Source organism: Chiloscyllium punctatum, chromosome 40 (assembly GCF_047496795.1).
Source record: "Chiloscyllium punctatum isolate Juve2018m chromosome 40, sChiPun1.3, whole genome shotgun sequence".
Lineage (NCBI taxonomy): Eukaryota > Metazoa > Chordata > Chondrichthyes > Orectolobiformes > Hemiscylliidae > Chiloscyllium > Chiloscyllium punctatum.
In genome coordinates this window covers 3,086,996-3,106,306 of record NC_092778.1, presented here as the reverse complement: position 1 = coordinate 3,106,306, position 19,311 = coordinate 3,086,996, and the positions used below count along the sequence as shown (strand labels likewise).

The window sequence follows — 19,311 nt, the reverse complement described above, 5'->3', positions numbered from 1 at the left end:
TGTACAAGTTAAATATCACTTCATTGCATTGTACATGATGCTCCTATTAATAAAGCCAAGAATCACTACGTGTTTTAGATGCTCTCTTAACCTGATGTCGCCTCCAATGATCTGTGCATATATACACTCATGAGCACGGTCGATTCTGCTATAACACATGTTTCTTCAATGTGAATTGGCTTTAATGTGATTGAAGAATTTACACTTTTAGTTTTAGAACACAAACTTTCCTTATCTGTATTAGTTATAATGCAATTCCAGCCCATTAATTTAAGTGGCACAGCTATTATGCAGTATTCTTAATGCAAGATTGTACAAGAACAGAACTATCACGTTATATCAGAGCCAAATGTATGGCATGCAAGTCTGCTCTGCCTCCTAAAGGAACGATGTTCTGAAACTTGAAAGGATTCAGAAAAGATTTGCAAGGATGTTGTCAGGCCTGGAGGATTTGAGTTATAGGGAGAGGCTGAATAGGCTGGGGCTATTTTTCCTGGGGTGTCAGAGACTGAGGCTTTTATGATTTTACAAACTTGTAGGGGGACATGGATAGGATAAACAGACAAGATCTTTTCCCTGGGATGGGAGAGGACATAGGTTCAAGGTGAGTGGGGAGGGTAGAGATATAAAAGGGATCCAGGGGATAATGTTTTCGCGAAGGGTGGTGCATGTATGGAATGAGCTGCCATAAAGTTGTGGAGGCTGGCACAATTACAACATTTAAAGACATCTGGATGGGTATATGAATAAGAATGGTTTAGAGGGATATGGGGTTAAAGGCTGGCAAATGGGACCAGATTTGTATAGGATATCTGGTCAGCATGGATGATTTGGACTGAAGGGTCTGTTTTTGTGCTGTACCTTCTATGACATCTTGAAAAATTTCCATATTGTGTAAAGGTGGATAAATCCTCAGGACCTGATCAGATGTAGCCAAGAACTCTGTGAGAAGCTAGGAAAGTAATTGCTGGGCCCCTTGCGGAGATATTTGTATCATCGATAGTCACAGATGAGGTGCCAGAAGACTGGAGATTCACTAATGTGGTGCCACTATTTAAGAAGGATGGTAAAGAAAAGCCAGGGAACTATAGACTGGTGAGCTGACATTGGTTGCGGGCAAGTTGTTGGAGGGCATTCTGAGGGACAGGATTTATGTGTATTTGGATAGGCAAAGACTGATTAGGGATAGTCAACATGGCTTTGTGCATGGGAAACAATGTCTCATCAACTTGAGATTTTTGAAGAAATAACAGAAGGTTAATGAGGGCAGAGTGGTGGATGTGATCTGAATGGACTTCAGTAAGGCATTTGACAGGCAACTGGTTAGCAAGAGTACAGGGAGAGCTAGCTATTTGGACGCAGAACCAGTTGTGGTGTAGGGTTGCTTTTCAGTCTGGAGGCCTGTGACCAGTGCTGTGCCGCAAGGATTGGTGCTGGGTCCACTTCTTTTCTTCATTTATATAAATGATTTGGATATGAGCATCAGAGGCATAGTAAGTTTGTAGATAACACCGAAATTGGAGGTGTGATGAACAGCAAAGAAGGTTACCTTCGAGTACAACAGGATCTTGATTAGATGGGCTAATGGGCTGAGTAGTGGCAGATGGAGTTTAATTTAGATGAATGTGAGGTGCTACGTTTCGGAAAGGCAAATTAGGACTTGTACACTTAATGGTAAGGTCCTGGGAAGTGTTGCTGAACTAAGAGACCTTGGAGTGCAGGTTCACAGTGGAGTCTCAGGTAGACAGGAATAGTGAAGAAGGCGTTTTGTATGCTTTCCTTTATTGATCAGAGCATTGAGTGTAGAAGTTGGGAAGTCATGTTGCAGCTGTACAGGACATTAGTTAGGCCATTTTTGGAATATTATTTTAAGTTCTGGTCTCCCTGCAATATGAAGGATGTCATGAAACCTGAAAGGGTTCAGAAAAGATTTACAAGGATGTTGCCAGGGTTGGAGTGTTTGCACTTTAGGGACAGGCTGAATAGGCTGGGGTTGTTTTCACAGGACTGTCAGAGGCTGAGGGGTGACCTTGTAGAGGTTTATAAGATCTTGAGGGGCATGGATAGGATAAATAGACAAAGTCTTTTCCCTGGGGTGGGGGAGTCCAGAACTAGAGGAAGGCATAGGTTTAAGGTGAGAGGGGAAAGATATAATAGAGACCTAAGGAGCAATTTTTTCACTCAGAGGGTGGTGAGTGTATGGGATGAGCTGCCAGATGAAGTGTTGGAAGCTGTCATCCATAGCTTGCTGATGGTGAATCACTAATACCACTTATGTAAAAATAAATTATTAAATTGAAGTAAGAGTAGAAAATGCTACAAATACTCAAGTCATGCAGTGCTGTATTGACGTTTCGGGTAGATAACTATTTTATCAGAATTGGATGACAACAAAATTGGCTGGCTGAATGCAAAGCCATTTGCCCCTAAATCTTTGATTGAGATTCTTGTGTGATGTTTAATTTTATGCTTGCATTGAAGTTAACACAAATTAAAATAAACACTACCCATGTTTTTTTCATCATTGTTTGAATTGCAGCAATCTTGTGGGTTGCTCCTCTTTTCAGCTGCAACTTCCCAAACTGCCAGTGAGGGGCACTGTATGCTTTTGTTATGTTGCAGGAATCTGCTAGAAAATGGCTGTATAGATTAATCCAACTTGCATCCCAATAATAATTCCAAATATTAACAGGAGGTACAGATTGATTACAGATTCCAAGTGCTAAAAGTCCGTACTTGTTAAAATGGCTCTTAAAATAAATCATTATAGCTATCACTGGTATCTAATGTAGCCTGTGATAGAGAACAGAATAACTAAAAGTCAACAAAGCTTAAAATTCACAAAGTTGAGATTGTGTTTTCTTTCAACAGACAGGTTGGATATCTTGTTAAAACGATTGAACATGTAAGTCTGCGAAGTAGTATCGTTATCCATATAACCAATTGCCATAAATTGCTCCAGTGCTCTGATGCTTTCTGTTTTAAGACTGAAGACTATTCAATGTTCTTCTGTGATTAAAGTGTATTATCGTTGTGCCTACTGGATTGGGCAGCCCTCAGTTTTAGCAAAAAAGGGGAGGGAATTGAATTGATATTCATGCATCAACATCACGTGGGAGTTCCTCGGTAGATATTTTTGAACAACTAGTTCAGATATGTTGTAGCACTCCTGAAGCAGATGTGATTTGGACCCAGACTTCCTGGCTCAGAGACATGGGAATAGCACAGTGCCATACAAACCCATTGTTCGTCAGTAGCCCAACCATTTCAGCTGCTTCATTAATAAAGGTGGGAGGTGCAAAAAGACAGCCCATCACTGTCGTCTTGAGGGTAATTTAGAATGAATGATAAATGCGGACCTTGCTAGGGTTATCCACTTCCCATAAAAACTAAAAGATAATTGAAAGAGTTTAAGAAAAAATAGTGTAATAATTTCTCATGTCTAAATTATCTGTATTAAATCACTATCAAAGCAAATCCACACATTCTCTCTCAACTTGGCTAGCTCTTTGAAAGAAATTATAAAGCTGTTGGAACCGTACAGCAGGGATATTGGACAGTGCTACTTTTAGTATATGTATAATGGATGAATGAATAGTATGCAGTAGCCTTATTAAGATTTGTCTCATTTTACCATCTGTAGCCAGTTATATTTGAGTGGATATCAATGTTTTTCTCATGTAATGTTCATTTGGATAACTTATATCTGGATGTTCTTTAAGCCTCTTAAAACTGCACATAAGCATTAGTGAAAAACCAAGGAAATTTCTGCAGTTTTGACTTCAATGTCTTGAATGATTTCTGAGAGGCGGAACATTGCAAGGTTACCCTACCTTCACAATGTAACAAGACATTTCCTAATTTGCTTTGAGTTGCAGTTACTTGACAAGGTCCCAGCAGAGCTCCATCATTGGTTTAAATGATTTTCATTCACAGGATTTGCATATTGGTGGTAAGACATTCCATCCCAAATTAACCCTTCCATCAGCTTTATGAAGCCTTTACTCATTTGAACAATTTCCCTTTTTTTTTTGCTTTAATTGTCTCCAATATACTACTCATTTCTCCCTTTTAAATTCAAGATGTACAGATTCAATGTCTTTAAACAATTAGTTTAATCATTCATAGTCAGATCTGAGGAGACCACTTCATGCTATTGCGCAGTGCTCTCTGTCAGTAAAATTGTTAACTGTTCAAAGATCATCCAGATGGGGGAAAAATAATACCTAATTTCTGGAAATAGGTTTTTAAACCCTCCCCCTCCAATTGCCTCTCCAGTCTCTCAAATTATTGCAAGAAACTCATGGACCTGTTTTTGCAAATATTTAAGGTTGTTTAATTGTTTGCTTCCCTCCCTTCTAGCCCATCAAAATCTTCGCTAAGGTTATTCTCACCCACTATCTTTGCTCTGAATTTGAATGTTCTCTTCAAGGCTTGAATGTTTTGTTTGCTTTCTTATCCCTGAGTTCACGATATAATGTGCACCTATTTTGCTCTTCCTACTAAACTATTGAGCACCTAACTTTCATTTCCGATTATCAAATTGGTTAATATTTGTGCTTCTCAGGTATGACCCTTCTGTAAAACTTGCTGTCTCCTCACGTGCCCCAACCACCTCGAAGGGAAAGAAATTTTCAGCCCTTCCTCAAACGACCATCCTATCTTGAATCTCCTTTCCTTCAAGTGCTGAATATCTAGTTGCCTCCCGCATGCATGGGTATCTCTCTTGAATTCCTCTTTTAATCCCTTCAGTCAGGTTTCCATAGAGTCATTGCACTAAAATGGCTCTTAGAAAAGTCATTATGACTTTGTACAAAGATTAAATGACCCCATCTCTACTTCTCTGTAGGATTTAACATGATGAACCACAAGATTCCATTCAAACACTTCTCCAATGCTGTCCAGTTGAGTGGAACTGCTCTTCGTGTTATGGTAATTATTGACTGCTTGTCTGACATTTAGAACATCTACAGTGTGGAAACAGGTCATTTGGCCCAACAAGTCCACACCAACCCAGACCCATCCCCTTAACTTATAACCCTACATTTCCCATGCTAATGCACCTAACCTACACATCTCTGAACACTATGGGCAACTTAGCATGGCCAATTCACCTAACCTGCACATCTTTGGACAGTGGAAGGAAACCAGAGTACCCAGAGGAAACCCAGACAGACACAGGGAGGATGTTGTGAGGCAATAGTGCTAACCGCTGAGCCACAGTGCTGCACTAATAAAAGATGAGCAGAAATTTGCCCCAACTCAAATTCGGGAAGGCATTATCATAACCTCTTCGTTTCCTATCTGTGAGCTCCATTCTTTAGCCTGGCTAATGTTTGAGGCTGAATCAAATTGTGTACAATCTCTGGTGTATTTAGTCCTGGAATAAGCGTCAGTATAAATCTGCACAATCACAGAGACCAATTGTTTTCAGCTGTACCTCTGCTTATCTAAGGTGTCAAACTGTCATCAATGCCTTTATCTCGTGGCTTGGTTTAGTTTTAATATATTCCTGCCAATCTTCCGATTGTGGCTTTTTTGAATAGTCTCTGACTTCAACTGCTCCACCTTTGCTGGTGGTCATGCCAGTAGCTACCCAGGTTCTCTCTTCTGGAATTCTATCCTCACCCCACAAATCACTTTCTATATTCCTCTCCTTTTAATGTGCTCCTTTAAAGCTTATCTCTTGGGGCCACCATCTAATTAATCTATTTCCTTTATGTGGCTGGTGTCTGAGTTAATCTGTAATGTTCCTATAAAGAGTTTGGATTGTTTTTCTTTTGAAGTGCTATTTAAATGCAACTAGTTATGGTAATGAGCTACCATCTTCTAAACAATTGCAGCGTGAATAACATAGTTCAATTTTTTTTATTGGATAGGGAGTTCCAGGTTTTGACCTTTTTTTAATGGAGTGTTGATATATTTCTCATTCAGGGTACTGTATAACTTGGAGGTGCAGTGGTGTTGTGGTGAACTTGCCACCGCATTTTTTTTTGTAGGTGGCAGATGTCACAGGTTTGGAAAGTGCTGTTGAAGAAACATTAGCAAGTTCTGCAGGGCATATTGCAGATGGTGTACACTGCCAGTCTGTGCTAGTTTGGAGGAAATGATCATGTTTCACATGGCGTGATGATCAAGCTAGATACTTTTTTTCTGGGATGGTTTCAAGCCCTTGAAATGTGCTTTGAACAGCAGTTATCCAGGCAATCTGGAAGTGTTCTGTCTATCTTGACTTGACTTTTGTAGATGATGAATAAGCTTTGAAGATTCAGAACGTCTGTCACTCTGTGAAATTCTAAGTCTCTGACATGCAGTTGTAGCTATACTATCCCCATTCTTTATCCAATTTCGAGTCAATGGTCAGAATGTTGATAATGGAGATTTGACAATGGCCATGTCCCATTGTCAAAGTCAAGGGAGAGATGTAGAATGTCCATAACCTAGAAATTGCGTGTAGTGAATGTAATCTGCACTTTATCATCCCAAGCTTGAATGTTGACCAGGTCTTGCTGTATTTAATCATGGATGACTCACAATTCCTCAGGCAATTAAGGCTAACTGAACAATGCAATCTTTGGTGAATATTCCTACTTCTGACCTTATGGAGATTGTTGGAGCAGCTGAAGATTGAGTCTAGAACTCTGTCTTGACAAAGTCCTGCAGTGGGATAGACTGGAACAAAGGATGGATTCCCAGCAGCTGCAAATGTTTCCTTTGTGTCACATGTGACTGAAATTGGCAAGTTTGCCATAACCCCCAATATGGTTTTCAGCTTTCTTAGCGGTTCTTGGTGCCATTTTCTGTAAAAGGCAGCCTTTGTGTTGAGGGCAGTTACTCTTGCCTTGCCTTTGGAGTTGGGCTTTTTAGTCCACCTTTTTGGACTAAGGCTAAAATGAGGTTGAGTTGAGTGATCCTTGTGAACCTCCAACTGAGCATCAACAGGCAAATTATTCATGAGTAAGTGCTGCTTGATAGCACTGTTGATGTCCCTCTGATTGTGCTGCTTTCTATCACAATGTTCCAGATAGCCTCCCAAGTGATAATTAGCTCATTTGAAATTGTGGGCAGAAGATATCTATGCAAATTTCAACCCTACAGTTGCTGTTTAATGGAATAGCTTGTGTATTTAGCCCTGGGCCATGTTTTCAGGGCTGTAGTAAGGATGCTGTCAGTCTCAAAGACTTTGCTTATCTGTATACAGCCACTTCTTGATGGCTGAAAATGGACTGCTGTTATGTTGGAGACCTTCGAGGCTAAGCTAGGTCAACTACACATATTTGTAATCTTTCAGCCAGAAGTAACTTTTTAATGGGCTCCATTAACATTTGGGAATGTGCATTCTCATGAAGCCTCTTCCATTTATATCTGGAAGCAGCAGGATGGCAGAACTTTATATATCTCTTTTGGCTATAAGATCAGAAAAATAACATGCTTCTGCTACTTGGCATACGTAACATGTACATTAGAGCTTCACCATGTTGCTACCTCCAATTTTGGGTATACATGGTTGCAGTTGACATGCTGTCCTACATTTCATATTGAAATAATTTTGGCTCCCTTTCTCAATGTCCAGTGCAGGAAAGCTATGCCAGACCATAAGGATGTGTAGCCCACAGTATCTTTGACTATCCAATTTTGAGCTGCTAGATCTATTCTAATTGTTCTAATTGATCCAATTTTAGCAATGTGATAATGTACCTCAGTACCAAGACAGAAGTTCATCTCCTCAAGAACTGGTAGTCCCTCTTACTGATACAGTTGCAACTACCAATGTTAGTAACAGATAGGCTGGTAACCAGGAATTGTTTATTGAAATCATTCCAGAAGGCAGTGTGCTGAAAATGTCTTTCTTGTTCACCAGTCCACAATTTCAGCCGACATTTCGGGCAAAAGCCCTTCATCAGGCTTTTGCCCGAAATGTCGATTTCGAAGCTCCTTGGATGCTGCCTGAACTTCTGTGCTCTTCCAGCACCAATAATCCAGAATCTGGTTTCCAGCATCTGCAGTCATCGTTTTTACCACATAATTTCAGCCGCCTGTCGGTTGAAATGTTGAGCATTTTACTGAGTTAATGCATTGGCTAGATAATAGCCATTATTGCACTTTAAGTTTCTAATTTAAGGTAGAAATTTGTTGTCCTCATGAACCTTCTATAACTCGATTCGCCAAATCTTTCAAGTAAGGCCACATCAATGGAACATTGTAAGCAAACAGAATCTGCAACAGCTTGGTCAGCGTAGAGTTTTAAAGAGTGTCTTATGAAGAAACATTATGTTGAGGGCTTTAGGAATGGAATTCCAAAGCTTAAGGTCCAGCTAGCTGAAGGCGCAATGCAGTGATTGAGCAATTGAAATCAGAATTGTTGAAGGGGTAAGAATTGGAAGACCACAAGAAATAAGAGTTTTGGGGCTACAGAGGAGTTCAGAGCTTGGGAGGACCAAAACCAAGGAAAGATTTGAACAGTAAGTTTAAAATTGAACATTGCTTAAATTGAAATATGTATGTTGTTGAACATTGGATTGGCATAGACGTGTTTTGTGTCCTGACTGAGGCCCACAGGAGCAAATTAGTTGAGGCCAGGGCAAACTCAGACACTTATGATAGTGGAAAAAGTTTATTACTGATATCCTGATGATTGGGTGAAGCAAGGGATGAGTGAGTGTTATTCCAAACAATAAATCAGTGAGCACTGGAGATCCATGTTGTTGTTACTGTTTACTATCGAATATGAAATGATCTGGGCATGGGAACTGAGAGGATAATCTGAACGCAGTTGTTTTTCTAAAATTTTATTGAATTAAAACTCATAATAATGGAGCAGGACCAATTCATCCATCAGACCCAAATTTTGTTCTAAAATGTTAAAGCTTTTGTCATCCCCAGAAGAATAAAAAAATGTACTTTGGCTAAATTTGTGACCTTGTATTGCAGCTACGAAGAACAAATGCGCTTGTTAGTAAATGCATTTCTTGCTAATAGCCTTATTAATCTTCAAAATAAAATTCGTCTCAATGGAACGTTTAGTTTTTTTTTAACCAAAGTGTATTTAGTTTAATATTTACAGCAAATTGACCCACTATGAAAGAAATGCCATGTGCTGTCACTTTAACTTTGTTTTTTTTTCTTGTTTCAGGTCTCAGAGGCCTAATAAATCTAGGGAACACCTGCTTCATGAACTGCATTGTCCAGGCACTTACCCACACTCCACTACTCCGGGATTTTTTCCTTTCTGACCGACACAAATGTGAAATGCAAAGTCCCAATTGCTGTCTGGTTTGTGAAATGTCTAGGCTATTTCAGGAGGTGAGTACTTATCAACAGATTAGCTGCATTGGGGATGGTGCACAATGGCCTCTAATTTGTTTTCAGTGCCAATTTATAATTATGCGTATCAAATAGGAGAAAAGGCAACATCAGTGACTATCTCATGCCAACATCCTTAACATGTTCAGTTTTTAGGATGCTAATTCTTTTAAAGCTTCTATTTTACAGTTAAACATGCTTCATTAAATGTATGAACCTCTCCTTTTGGTATTAAAAGTTTTCTTCTGTTCTAGACTGTAGCTCTTATTTGTGAACTTCAGGATCTGAAACAACAATTCAACAAGACAACAGATGTCAAACAGTCATTGGTGTGTCTAAATAAATTACTGTCAGTGCAATTCACTTCACTGTAGCTTCAGCTAACATCATGCCGTTCCTTTCACATTACTGTGACATTAAATCCAAAACTTTGAGTAAAACCTATTTCAATAGCCATTCTAATGTCTGTGTTTCAAGAGTTTTTTCTGTTACAGTGCAAATTCCTTAGACAAATAAAAATAGCTATGAACAGATTTTTCTTTTGACAAAGAATCTTATTTGAAATATTTAAGTGGCCCATTTTCCCTCTTTCAGATGCCAGCAGATCCCATTTTAAACATTTTTACTGCTTTGGATTCAATTTCAGTGTTTATCCTTTTCTCTCTTTAAAGCCTAATGCGCTTTCACGTTTCAAAGCTCTAACACTCCCTCAGACATTTTGCTTTTACTTACTTAAGTATCTTACACAAAATGGTGATCACCTTCAAAAAGGTTTGTCAACAAACTAGTCACAACAGACATTCTCTGAACTGTGCTGAGTGCTTAATGTATCCAATCAGCACCAGGCAAGGAAGTGGCTCCATGGGTATTGATTTGCCTGTAAATCACTGAAGTATAAGGACAGGTTTTACATTTGCTTCCTTTCTAAAATTCTTGAGGCCAATATGCAATCTACAAAATTAAGCATATACAAAAATGCCTGTTTTTCACCAAATTTATTATTGTATTACATGTTCTGGGAGACTCTCTTTTTTCAGCCTGAAATTTTTTCTAGAGTCTGTTCATGTTTTTATTGTGTTCAAAGGAGAATACTGATTCATGGTTCACCAGGTTCTTGTGAAAATGAAGCATCTTATTTCCTCTGAATGTAGCCTTCCATCTAGTTACCAAGGCATCAGCACTCTAAAATGTCTGACCTATCTAATTAGGGACAGTGGCTTTGTCAGAGAACACTCAATGTTCTTGCATAATTCAAGCATATTCAATTCAGTATGCTGATTCATTTACTTGCAACAATGTTTGATTTTAATTACGGTATGTATGGTAGTTTTTCATTTTTTCAATGTTTCTTTTCTTTTCATACAGTTTTACTCTGGTTACCGCTCACCACATATTCCATATAGGTTATTGCATCTGGTTTGGACACATGCACGGCATTTAGCAGGGTACGAGCAGCAGGATGCACATGAGTTTCTGATTGCTGCACTAGATGTTCTACATAGGCACTGCAAAGGTATGGACCAATTATAGATCTCTAACAAAGCTGAGGCCTTTGTCGGTCATGAGTCTATATATTCCTTTAAAAATATAATTGCGCAGTTAGTCACAAATGTGGAAGATAGTCATTGGTGTTTTTGTTTCTCCTCTGTGGAGAGTGTCCCTGATACTCTAGGATAATTACTAAGTTTTACCAGGGGCTTAAAGTTTTAAGTAGCCTGGCCTTTGATCGAATGTTTTTACTTATTGCTGTGTTGTAATTTGGTAAGTTTTGTTTAATGCTATGCAAATAATTTAATCATTAGAGCAAGAGTTAAAGATATGGGTCTATTTAGAATTGAGTGGAGGAAGCAGATGCACAAGATGCCAGAATTGGAACAATACAATATTTGAAGGATTTTAGGTTGGAGCTGATGCAGTGGTGAAACCTTGGAAATATAAAGATTGCTTTCACTGGAATATTTAAGAAAACTAAAACAAATTGCAAATACAGCTTGCTTATTGCTTGATAGTAGCCACTACGTTTATCTGCAAATCCTTTCAGTACAAGTCACGGAAAGAATGGTAAGATTGAGATTCTTCTTCAAGCTGTGGAGTGTCAGAATGTTGGCAGAAGCTGGTTTTAACTTCAACAAAACTCTTTTTCTTTATGATAAAGCCAAATTATTTTGTCTTTAGAATGGACCTTCCCTAATTTGACACCATCTGTACTCCAAGCCCCCAAACACAGATCTTTTCCTTTTGTGAATGGATGGGCTGTCAAAAAAATCCTGTAGGCAGTCTGGTTTCTGTTGTGTAGTGTTGACCTTTGGCACTAGTATTGGGTCAAACTGTTCTATTTTTAAAACAGGCATTTATCTTTTCAAGTCAGTAATGCGTAGGTAACTGTTTGTGCAACATTGTAAAGCTAGGGCCAGTGTTATGACATGTGGATGGTAGCATAGGTTGAGTCTAGGTTTGGGTGTACAATGGATCCACTTCAAAGATCTCTGAAGCAATGTGTAATTAATGGCATATAGAAGAATTTTACCTTTACAGAACCAAACCTGTGATTATTCAAGTGTATTACCTATTGTAGCTAAGGGAGACAGGACAGAATTATGGTACCAATTTAAAATATTTCTCTCTTGCTCTAACTTCACAGTAGTATGCATGCAGTGCAACAGGCAAGAATGCAACTTGGGATGTTTGCATCAGTTCAAGAAATAAGGGAGCCAAATAAGGAAATGATAAACCAGTGAGGTTAACATCCGTCATTACACAAATGCTACTTTCTATCACTAAAGAGGCAATGGCAAGAAGTTTGCAATCTGGCTGAGTTGGTATGGTTTTATGAAGGGCAAATGACACTTGCAATTTATTTGAGTTCCTTGAGGATGTAACCAGCAGGATGGATAAAAGGGAAGTAGTAGGTGTAGTCTGGGTAATGTGATTAAAAAAGCATTCGGAAAGGTTATTGTGCAAAATAGGAGCCCGTGGTGTTCGTGGTATTATATTGGCACGGATGGTGAATTATTGATGTAATAGGACACAATTAGGATAAGTGAATCATTTTCAGGTTAGCTAACTGTAATCTGTGCATGTCACAGATCAGTGGACCTTCAACTATTTACTGTTGTTTTGATGAAGGTATAGAAGATATTATCACTTTTGGAATTTCAACCTTTTGAAAATTAAGACAGATTTTGGCTTCAGTTCTGTGAAGGTAATTGTTTTTTTTAAAAGATCTAAGTGTCTGGCAGAAGACCCTTGATAATTGATAGATTAGATTACTTACAGTGTGGAAACAGGCCCTTCGGCCCAACAAGTCCACACTGCCCCGCCGAAGCGCAACCCACCCATACCCCTACATCTACCCCTTACCTAACACTACGGGCAATTTAGCATGGCCAATTCACCTGACCTGCACATCTTTGGACTGTGGGAGAAAACCGGAACACCCGGAGGAAACCCACGCAGACACTGGGAGAACGTGCAAACTCCACACAGTCAGTCGCCTGAGGCGGGAATTGAACCCGAGTCTCTGGCGCTGTGAGGCAGATAGTATATTGTTAAGTTTGACCCACTGAGAGAACTGGCCAGACGCAACTCCTTTACTACTTGCTTAGAAGCTGTGAAGAATCCAAAGTTTGGTTGATGTAAAGAGCCTACAAAGGGGCTGAGGTTAGTGCTCCAGTCATTGCATGATTTTGGATCTGTGCACCTCTGTTTTTGGGCCAGGGATGGTGTAACCATGAGTTGGATGTCCACTACTGGTCTGCTCGCTAATGCTGGAGGCAGCATCCAACCACATGCCCTTGCTTCTGTCCCCTTGCCCTTTCTCCTTGCCACGGTATTTCTTCTCCCAGCCAATTGAACCCATGTTGATGGAAATGCACATTCCTGAATGGCAGCTCTCTGACGGCTACTACTATTCATGATGGAAAGGTGCAACATAAGTTGACCGTGCTCGAGATATTATCGAGTCCTGGTAAAAAGATGGGTAATGTCCTGAGCAAGACCTGGAGAGCCTCATGGCCTATGAGCAGAAGCAGCATGTCACAGTTGAGGTTGGCACCTGGTGGAAGAAAGTGCACTGTGGTGACATTATCTGTAAAGAGGCTCGATGTAAAGATATTGCTTAAGGGTCGAAAGGCGCAAAGTCACCATTTGGGTGTGGAGAGACACTGTTGACTGACCACCCTTCGTAATGGGGTGACTCTGTGGCAACTCAGTATATCATCTCATCCCAGAAGAAGGTAATCCACAACTTAGCTTTGTCAAAAAATTGTGCAAAGAATCAGAGACCAGCCCGTACCACAGCAAGGAGTCCACCAACAGTTTGATGATCAGTGCCTAACCCTTGCAAGATAATATTCTGAGAGTCCCAACTAGCACCATAAACAATTTGGGACCTTGGCCTCCAGCTCCTGCCAGTTCACCAACCAGGGTTCCTTAGCTAGGGTGTGGTAGACTCCAACTGAAATATTTTAGTAGGGGTGGGATTCAGAAACCTTGTTTCCTGCAATACTAAAGCTTAAACCCAGCATCTTAGACCACGGGGCCATGCTAACTATATTGTGTAAACACAAACAAAAACTGAAAGAATTGTGGATGCTGTAAATCAGAAACAAAAACATATTGCTGGAGAAGTTCAGTAGGTTTGACAGCATCTCTGGAGAGAAATAAGTTAACACTTTCAGGTTGAGTGACCTTCCTTCAAGCTCTGCCAATCGGCTGATTTGAACAATCTGAAGCTCGTTTTGAACACATGCTCTTGGTCGTGTGGCATCTTAGGTGCCTTCCCACACTGCTTGAACATATCAATAGTGTACACAAGTTAGTTCAAGTAACTTTGTTTTTAAAAGTGTGGTAATTCCTTCCTTTTAGATTAGATTACTGACAGTGTGGAAACAGGCCCTTTGGCCCAACAAGTCCACACCGACCCTCTGAAGGGCAACCCACCCAGACCCATTCCCCTACATTTACCCCTTCACCTAACACTACGGTCAATTTAGCATGGCCAATTCACCTGACCTGCACATTTTTTGGACTGTGGGAGGAAACCGGAGCACCCGGAGGAAACCCACGCAGACACGGGGAGAATGTGCAAACTCCACACAGACAGTTGCCTGAGGTGGGAATTGAACCCGGGTCTTTGGCGCTGTGAGGCAGCAGTGCGTGCTACCATGCCGCCCACAAATGGCCTTTCTTCCATTTTGGTCCACAATTGAAAATAGATGTTTAAAAAATGATTTTTACCCTGGGTGACATGGAAGCTGAACATCTCTTTTATTTTTAAACCATGTGGTACAAAGAACCCACAGTTCTGGACCTGACATTCTGCTCTTGAACTTTAAACATCACATTTGGGTTGAATAGCATGAGTAGTCTGCATATCAGATAAACCAAACACTAATTCATATTGCCTCAAAATGTATATGTTTGCTCTAGAGGAATTGAGTCTTTATTGCTTGCTGTTACTCCATGAGTTCTGTTAGTCTGTTACAGCCCATAGCTCAATTTGTGATTTCACATTATGCTTTCACTAGTTCATTTTATCAGTTGTGTAATTTCTAATAAAGTCCTCTTTTTAGTCCTTTTTAATTGAGGGCAATTAAAGCTATGGAGCTTGTCACCCAAATTCCAATGCTTTGTCCTTAGTCTTGTCCATATACATTGGCCAGAGTATCACTGGCCCAAGTGGATTTGTACTCCTTCAGTTCAATTTAAGTATTAATGTGTACATAGTAGCAGGACTAAAGTAACTCTTGTCAAATTTTGTTTCAATGTTGAAACTGAAATAACTCCAGAGGGGCTGGTATCCTATCACCAAGTCACCCTTTATTTTCACATGAACTCTGAAGCTCCTCCTTTTTATCTGTCAACCAAGGCTCTCTGGGACTGTTAATCTACTCCTATTAGGTAATTAATTTTATGTGAGGTCCAGCTGGCTGATGCTATTACAATCACAAGAAGCTTCACTCTTTTCCCAGAGGAGTGAGGTTGCAGTACTTTGTTTCATATGCAAGAAACAAATCAGTGTTTCTTAAGGTGTGCATGTACCTGTCATTCTTAAAGGGATTGTGCACAGCAACAATATGGTTGTGCAAAGCAAAGAAAACATTGTTTCTGACTGCATGCAAAAGTGGTTTTAAGTTTGAAGAGAGGGCAGGTATTTACTGATTTAGAAGTTTTGTCAAATGTTAACTGTTTATGTTAATGTATTAGATGTTGATATCATAAATGTTAACAATTGCTATTCTTGTTTTATTGCTAATCATGTTTGAAATAACTAGCGAAAGATGAATTCTGCAGTATTTGTTTGTATATTATTTCTGTTTGAAGTTAATTCTTAAAATTCTCTGTAAATAAAGACTCACCATATTTTTAAAATCACATTTTCATATAGGTGACGATAATGGGAAGAAAGCCAGTAATCCAAACCACTGTAACTGCATTATTGACCAAATCTTCACTGGAGGACTGCAGTCTGACGTCACTTGCCAAGTCTGCCAGTAAGTGAATCGTTTTTGTTTATGGTTTGTAATTGAAGCCTTGTTGAACAATCTGGTTGGAAAGCAGTAAACTGTACATTGCTGATACTTACTTCATCAGTGGTAACTTGAGAGGGTTAGAAAATTGCAGCTTTATTCGTGAAAACATAAGTTCAAGTTTTAGTATTGTTCAGTGATTTTATAAAAACCAAGTCTTAATGGAAATTCAAATCATCAACCCTGCCCATTCGGAATTCAGTGTCCTCGATGGTTATCATTGAACTTTTTTCTGTAGTGATCCTTATGTTGTTTTTTTTTAAAAATGTTGCATAATGTAACTCCAGTCCTGTAAATATTCAAAGATTTCATCAATTGGAATTTCAGGTTATCTGCATTTCATTATGTTGCTTAATTAAAATGACTTAAATTATTTGTCATGAATAACAATGACCCTTGAATGAATTCTAATTGAAACAATTTAACTGGGGGAAGGACAGAGACATGTCATTGCATGTTGCAATTTAAGTATATGCCCGGGATACTTGATTCAAATCCTGCAATAAATCAAATTCTTAGCATTACATTCTGTTCTGTTTATAGCAAACCAGCAAGAAGTCAAATCTTGGGGGGAGGGTGGCGCTGAAGTCACCCATAAATTTGTGGTAACCAGGGCCCTAAGGTAGCTGTAGAAGTCCCAATGTAATTTTTCTTTGCCCACAAATGCCTTTATCAAAAGAAACACACGATAAGTGGTCCAGCAAAAATGTGGAAAATATCTTTATCATCAAGTTGTTCATGCCTTACAATGGTTTGACCTTTTACAGCAAAAGGTATTGCCAAACTTTGAGAGTTAGCCCTGGAAAATGTCAACCTTTTTGTGTTTACCATGGTGTCTTCAGACAAGTCCTGCATGTTACTGGATTAGTGGTGCTGGAAGAGCACAGCAGTTCAGGCAGCATCCAACGAGCAGCGAAATCAACGTTTCGGGCAAAAGCCCTTCATCAGGAATAAAGGCAGTGAGCCTGAAGCATGGAGAGATAAGCTAGAGGAGGGTGGGGGTGGGGGTGGGGGTGGGGAGAGAGTAGCATAGAGTACAATGGGTGAGTGGGGGACGAGATGAAGGTGATAGGTCAAGGAGGAGAGCGTGGAGTGGATAGTTGGAAAAGAAGATAGGCAGGTCGGACAAGTCAAGGAGACAGTAACTGAGCTGGAAGTTTGAAACTAGGATGAGGTGGGGGAAGGGGAAATGAGGAAGCTGTTGAAGTCCACATTGATGCCCTGGGGTTGAAGTGTTCCGAGGCGGAAGATGAGGCGTTCTTCCTCCAGGCGTCTGGTGGTGAGGGAGCGGCGGTGAAGGAGGCCCAGGACCTCCATGTCCTCGGCAGAGTGGGAGGGGGAGTTGAAATGTTGGGCCACGGGGCGGTTTGGTTGATTGGTGCGGGTGTCTCGGAGATGTTCCCTAAAGCGCTCTGCTAGGAGGCGCCCAGTCTCCCCAATGTAGAGGAGACCACATCGGGAGCAACGGATACAATAAATGATATTGGTGGATGTGCAGGTGAAACTTTGGATGTGGAAGGCTCCTTTAGGGCCTTGGATAGAGGTGAGGGAGGAGGTGTGGGCACAGGTTTTACAGTTCCTGCGGTGGCAGGGGAAAGTGCCAGGATGGGAGGGTGGGTCGTAGGGGGGTGTGGACCTGACCAGGTAGTCACGGAGGGAACGGTCTTTGCGGAAGGCGGAAAGGGGTGGGGAGGGAAATATGTCCCTGGTGGTGGGGTCTTTTTGGAGGTGGCGGAAATGTCGGTGGATGATTTGGTTGATGCAAAGGTTTGCAGGGTGGAAGGTGAGCACCAGGGGCGTTCTGTTCTTGTTACGGTTGGAGGGGTGGGGTCTGAGGGCGGAGGTGCGGGATGTGGACGAGATGCGTTGGAGGGCATCTTTAACCACGTGGGAAGGGAAATTGCGGTCTCTAAAGAAGGAGGCCATCTGGTGTTTCCTATGGTGGAACTGGTCCTCCTGGGAGCAGATACGGCGGAGGCAGAGAAATTGGGAATACGGGATGGCATTTTTGCAAGAGATAGGATGGGAAGAGGTGTAATCCAGGTAGCTATGGGAGTCAGTGGGTTTGTAAAAAATGTCAGTGTCAAGTCGGTCGTCACTAATGGAGATGGAGAGGTCCAGGAAGGGGAGTGAGGTGTCAGAGATAGTCCAGGTAAATTTAAGGTCAGGGTGGAATGTGTTGGTGAAGTTGATGAATTGCTCAACCTCCTCGTGGGAGCACGAGGTGGCGCCAATGCAGTCATCAATATAGCGGAGGAAGAGGTGGGGAGTGGTGCCGGTGTAATTACGGAAGATCAACTGTTCTACATAGCCAACAAAGAGACAGGCATAGCTGGGGCCCATACGTGTGCCCATGGCTACGCCTTTGGTCCGGAGGAAGTGGGAGGATTCAAAGGAGAAATTGTTAAGGGTGAGGACCAGTTCGGCCAAACGAATGAGAGTGTCAGTGGAAGGGTACTGTTGGGGACGTCTGGAGAGGAAAAAACAGAGGGCTTGGAGGCCCTGGTCATGGCAAATGGAGGTGTAGGGGGATTGGATATCCATGGTGAAGATAAGGCATTGGGGGCCAGGGAAACGGAAGTCTTGGAGGAGGTGGAGGGCGTGGGTGGTGTCTCGAACGTATGTGGGGAGTTCCTGGACTAGGGGGGATAGGACAGTGTCAAGGTAGGTAGAGATGAGTTCAGTGGGGCAGGAGCATGCTGAGACAATGGGTCGGCCAGGGTGGTCAGGCTTGTGGATCTTGGGAAGGAGGTAGAACCGGGCAGTGCGGGGTTCCCGGACTATGAGGTTGGAAGCTGTGGGTGGGAGATCTCCTGAGGTGATGAGGTTCTGTATGGTCTGGGAGATGATGGTTTGGTGATGGGGCGTGGGGTCATGGTCGAGGGAGCGGTAGGAAGAGGTGTCCTCGAGTTGGCGTTTGGCTTCAGCGGTGTAGAGGTCAGTGCGCCAGACTACCACTGCGCCCCCTTTATCCGCTGGCTTGATGGTGAGGTTGAGATTGGAGCAGAGGGATTGGAGGGCTGCGCGTTGTGAGGGTGAGAGGTTGGAGTGGGGGAGGGGGGTAGACAGGTTGAGGCGGTTAATGTCCCGGCGGCAGTTGGAAATGAAGAGGTCGAGGGCAGGTAATAGGCCAGCGCGGGGTGTCCAGGTGGATGCAGTGTGTTGGAGGTGGGCGAAGGGCTCCTCGGAAGGTGGGCGGGAGTCCTGATTGTGAAAGTAAGCTCGGAGGCGGAGGCGACGGAAGAATTGTTCGATGTCACGTCGTGTATTAAATTCATTGATGCGTGGACGGAGGGGGATGAAGGTGAGTCCTTTGCTGAGGACTGATCGTTCGTCCTCAGTGAGTGGGAGGTCTGGAGGGATGGTGAAAACTCGGCAGGGCCGGGAGCTGGGATCTGGTGTGGGTGTGGAGCTGGGAGTGGGGTTGGAGCCAGTACCTGGAGTGGGTGTGATGGTGGGGGGAATGGGGGTGGAGGCA

General features: G+C 41.7%; 1 protein-coding gene across 2 annotated transcripts in view; it reads left to right on the top strand.

Annotated features, from left to right (window-relative positions):
- Positions 1–19,311, top strand: part of usp22 (ubiquitin specific peptidase 22) — a 128,379-nt gene that overhangs the window by 90,901 nt on the left and 18,167 nt on the right. For both annotated transcript variants that reach the window (XM_072559187.1, XM_072559188.1), the window contains exons 5-7: positions 9,134–9,303; positions 10,669–10,816; positions 15,692–15,797. In XM_072559187.1, the coding sequence (XP_072415288.1) occupies positions 9,134–9,303; positions 10,669–10,816; positions 15,692–15,797 (424 nt within the window). The remainder of the gene's footprint in view (positions 1–9,133; positions 9,304–10,668; positions 10,817–15,691; positions 15,798–19,311) is intronic.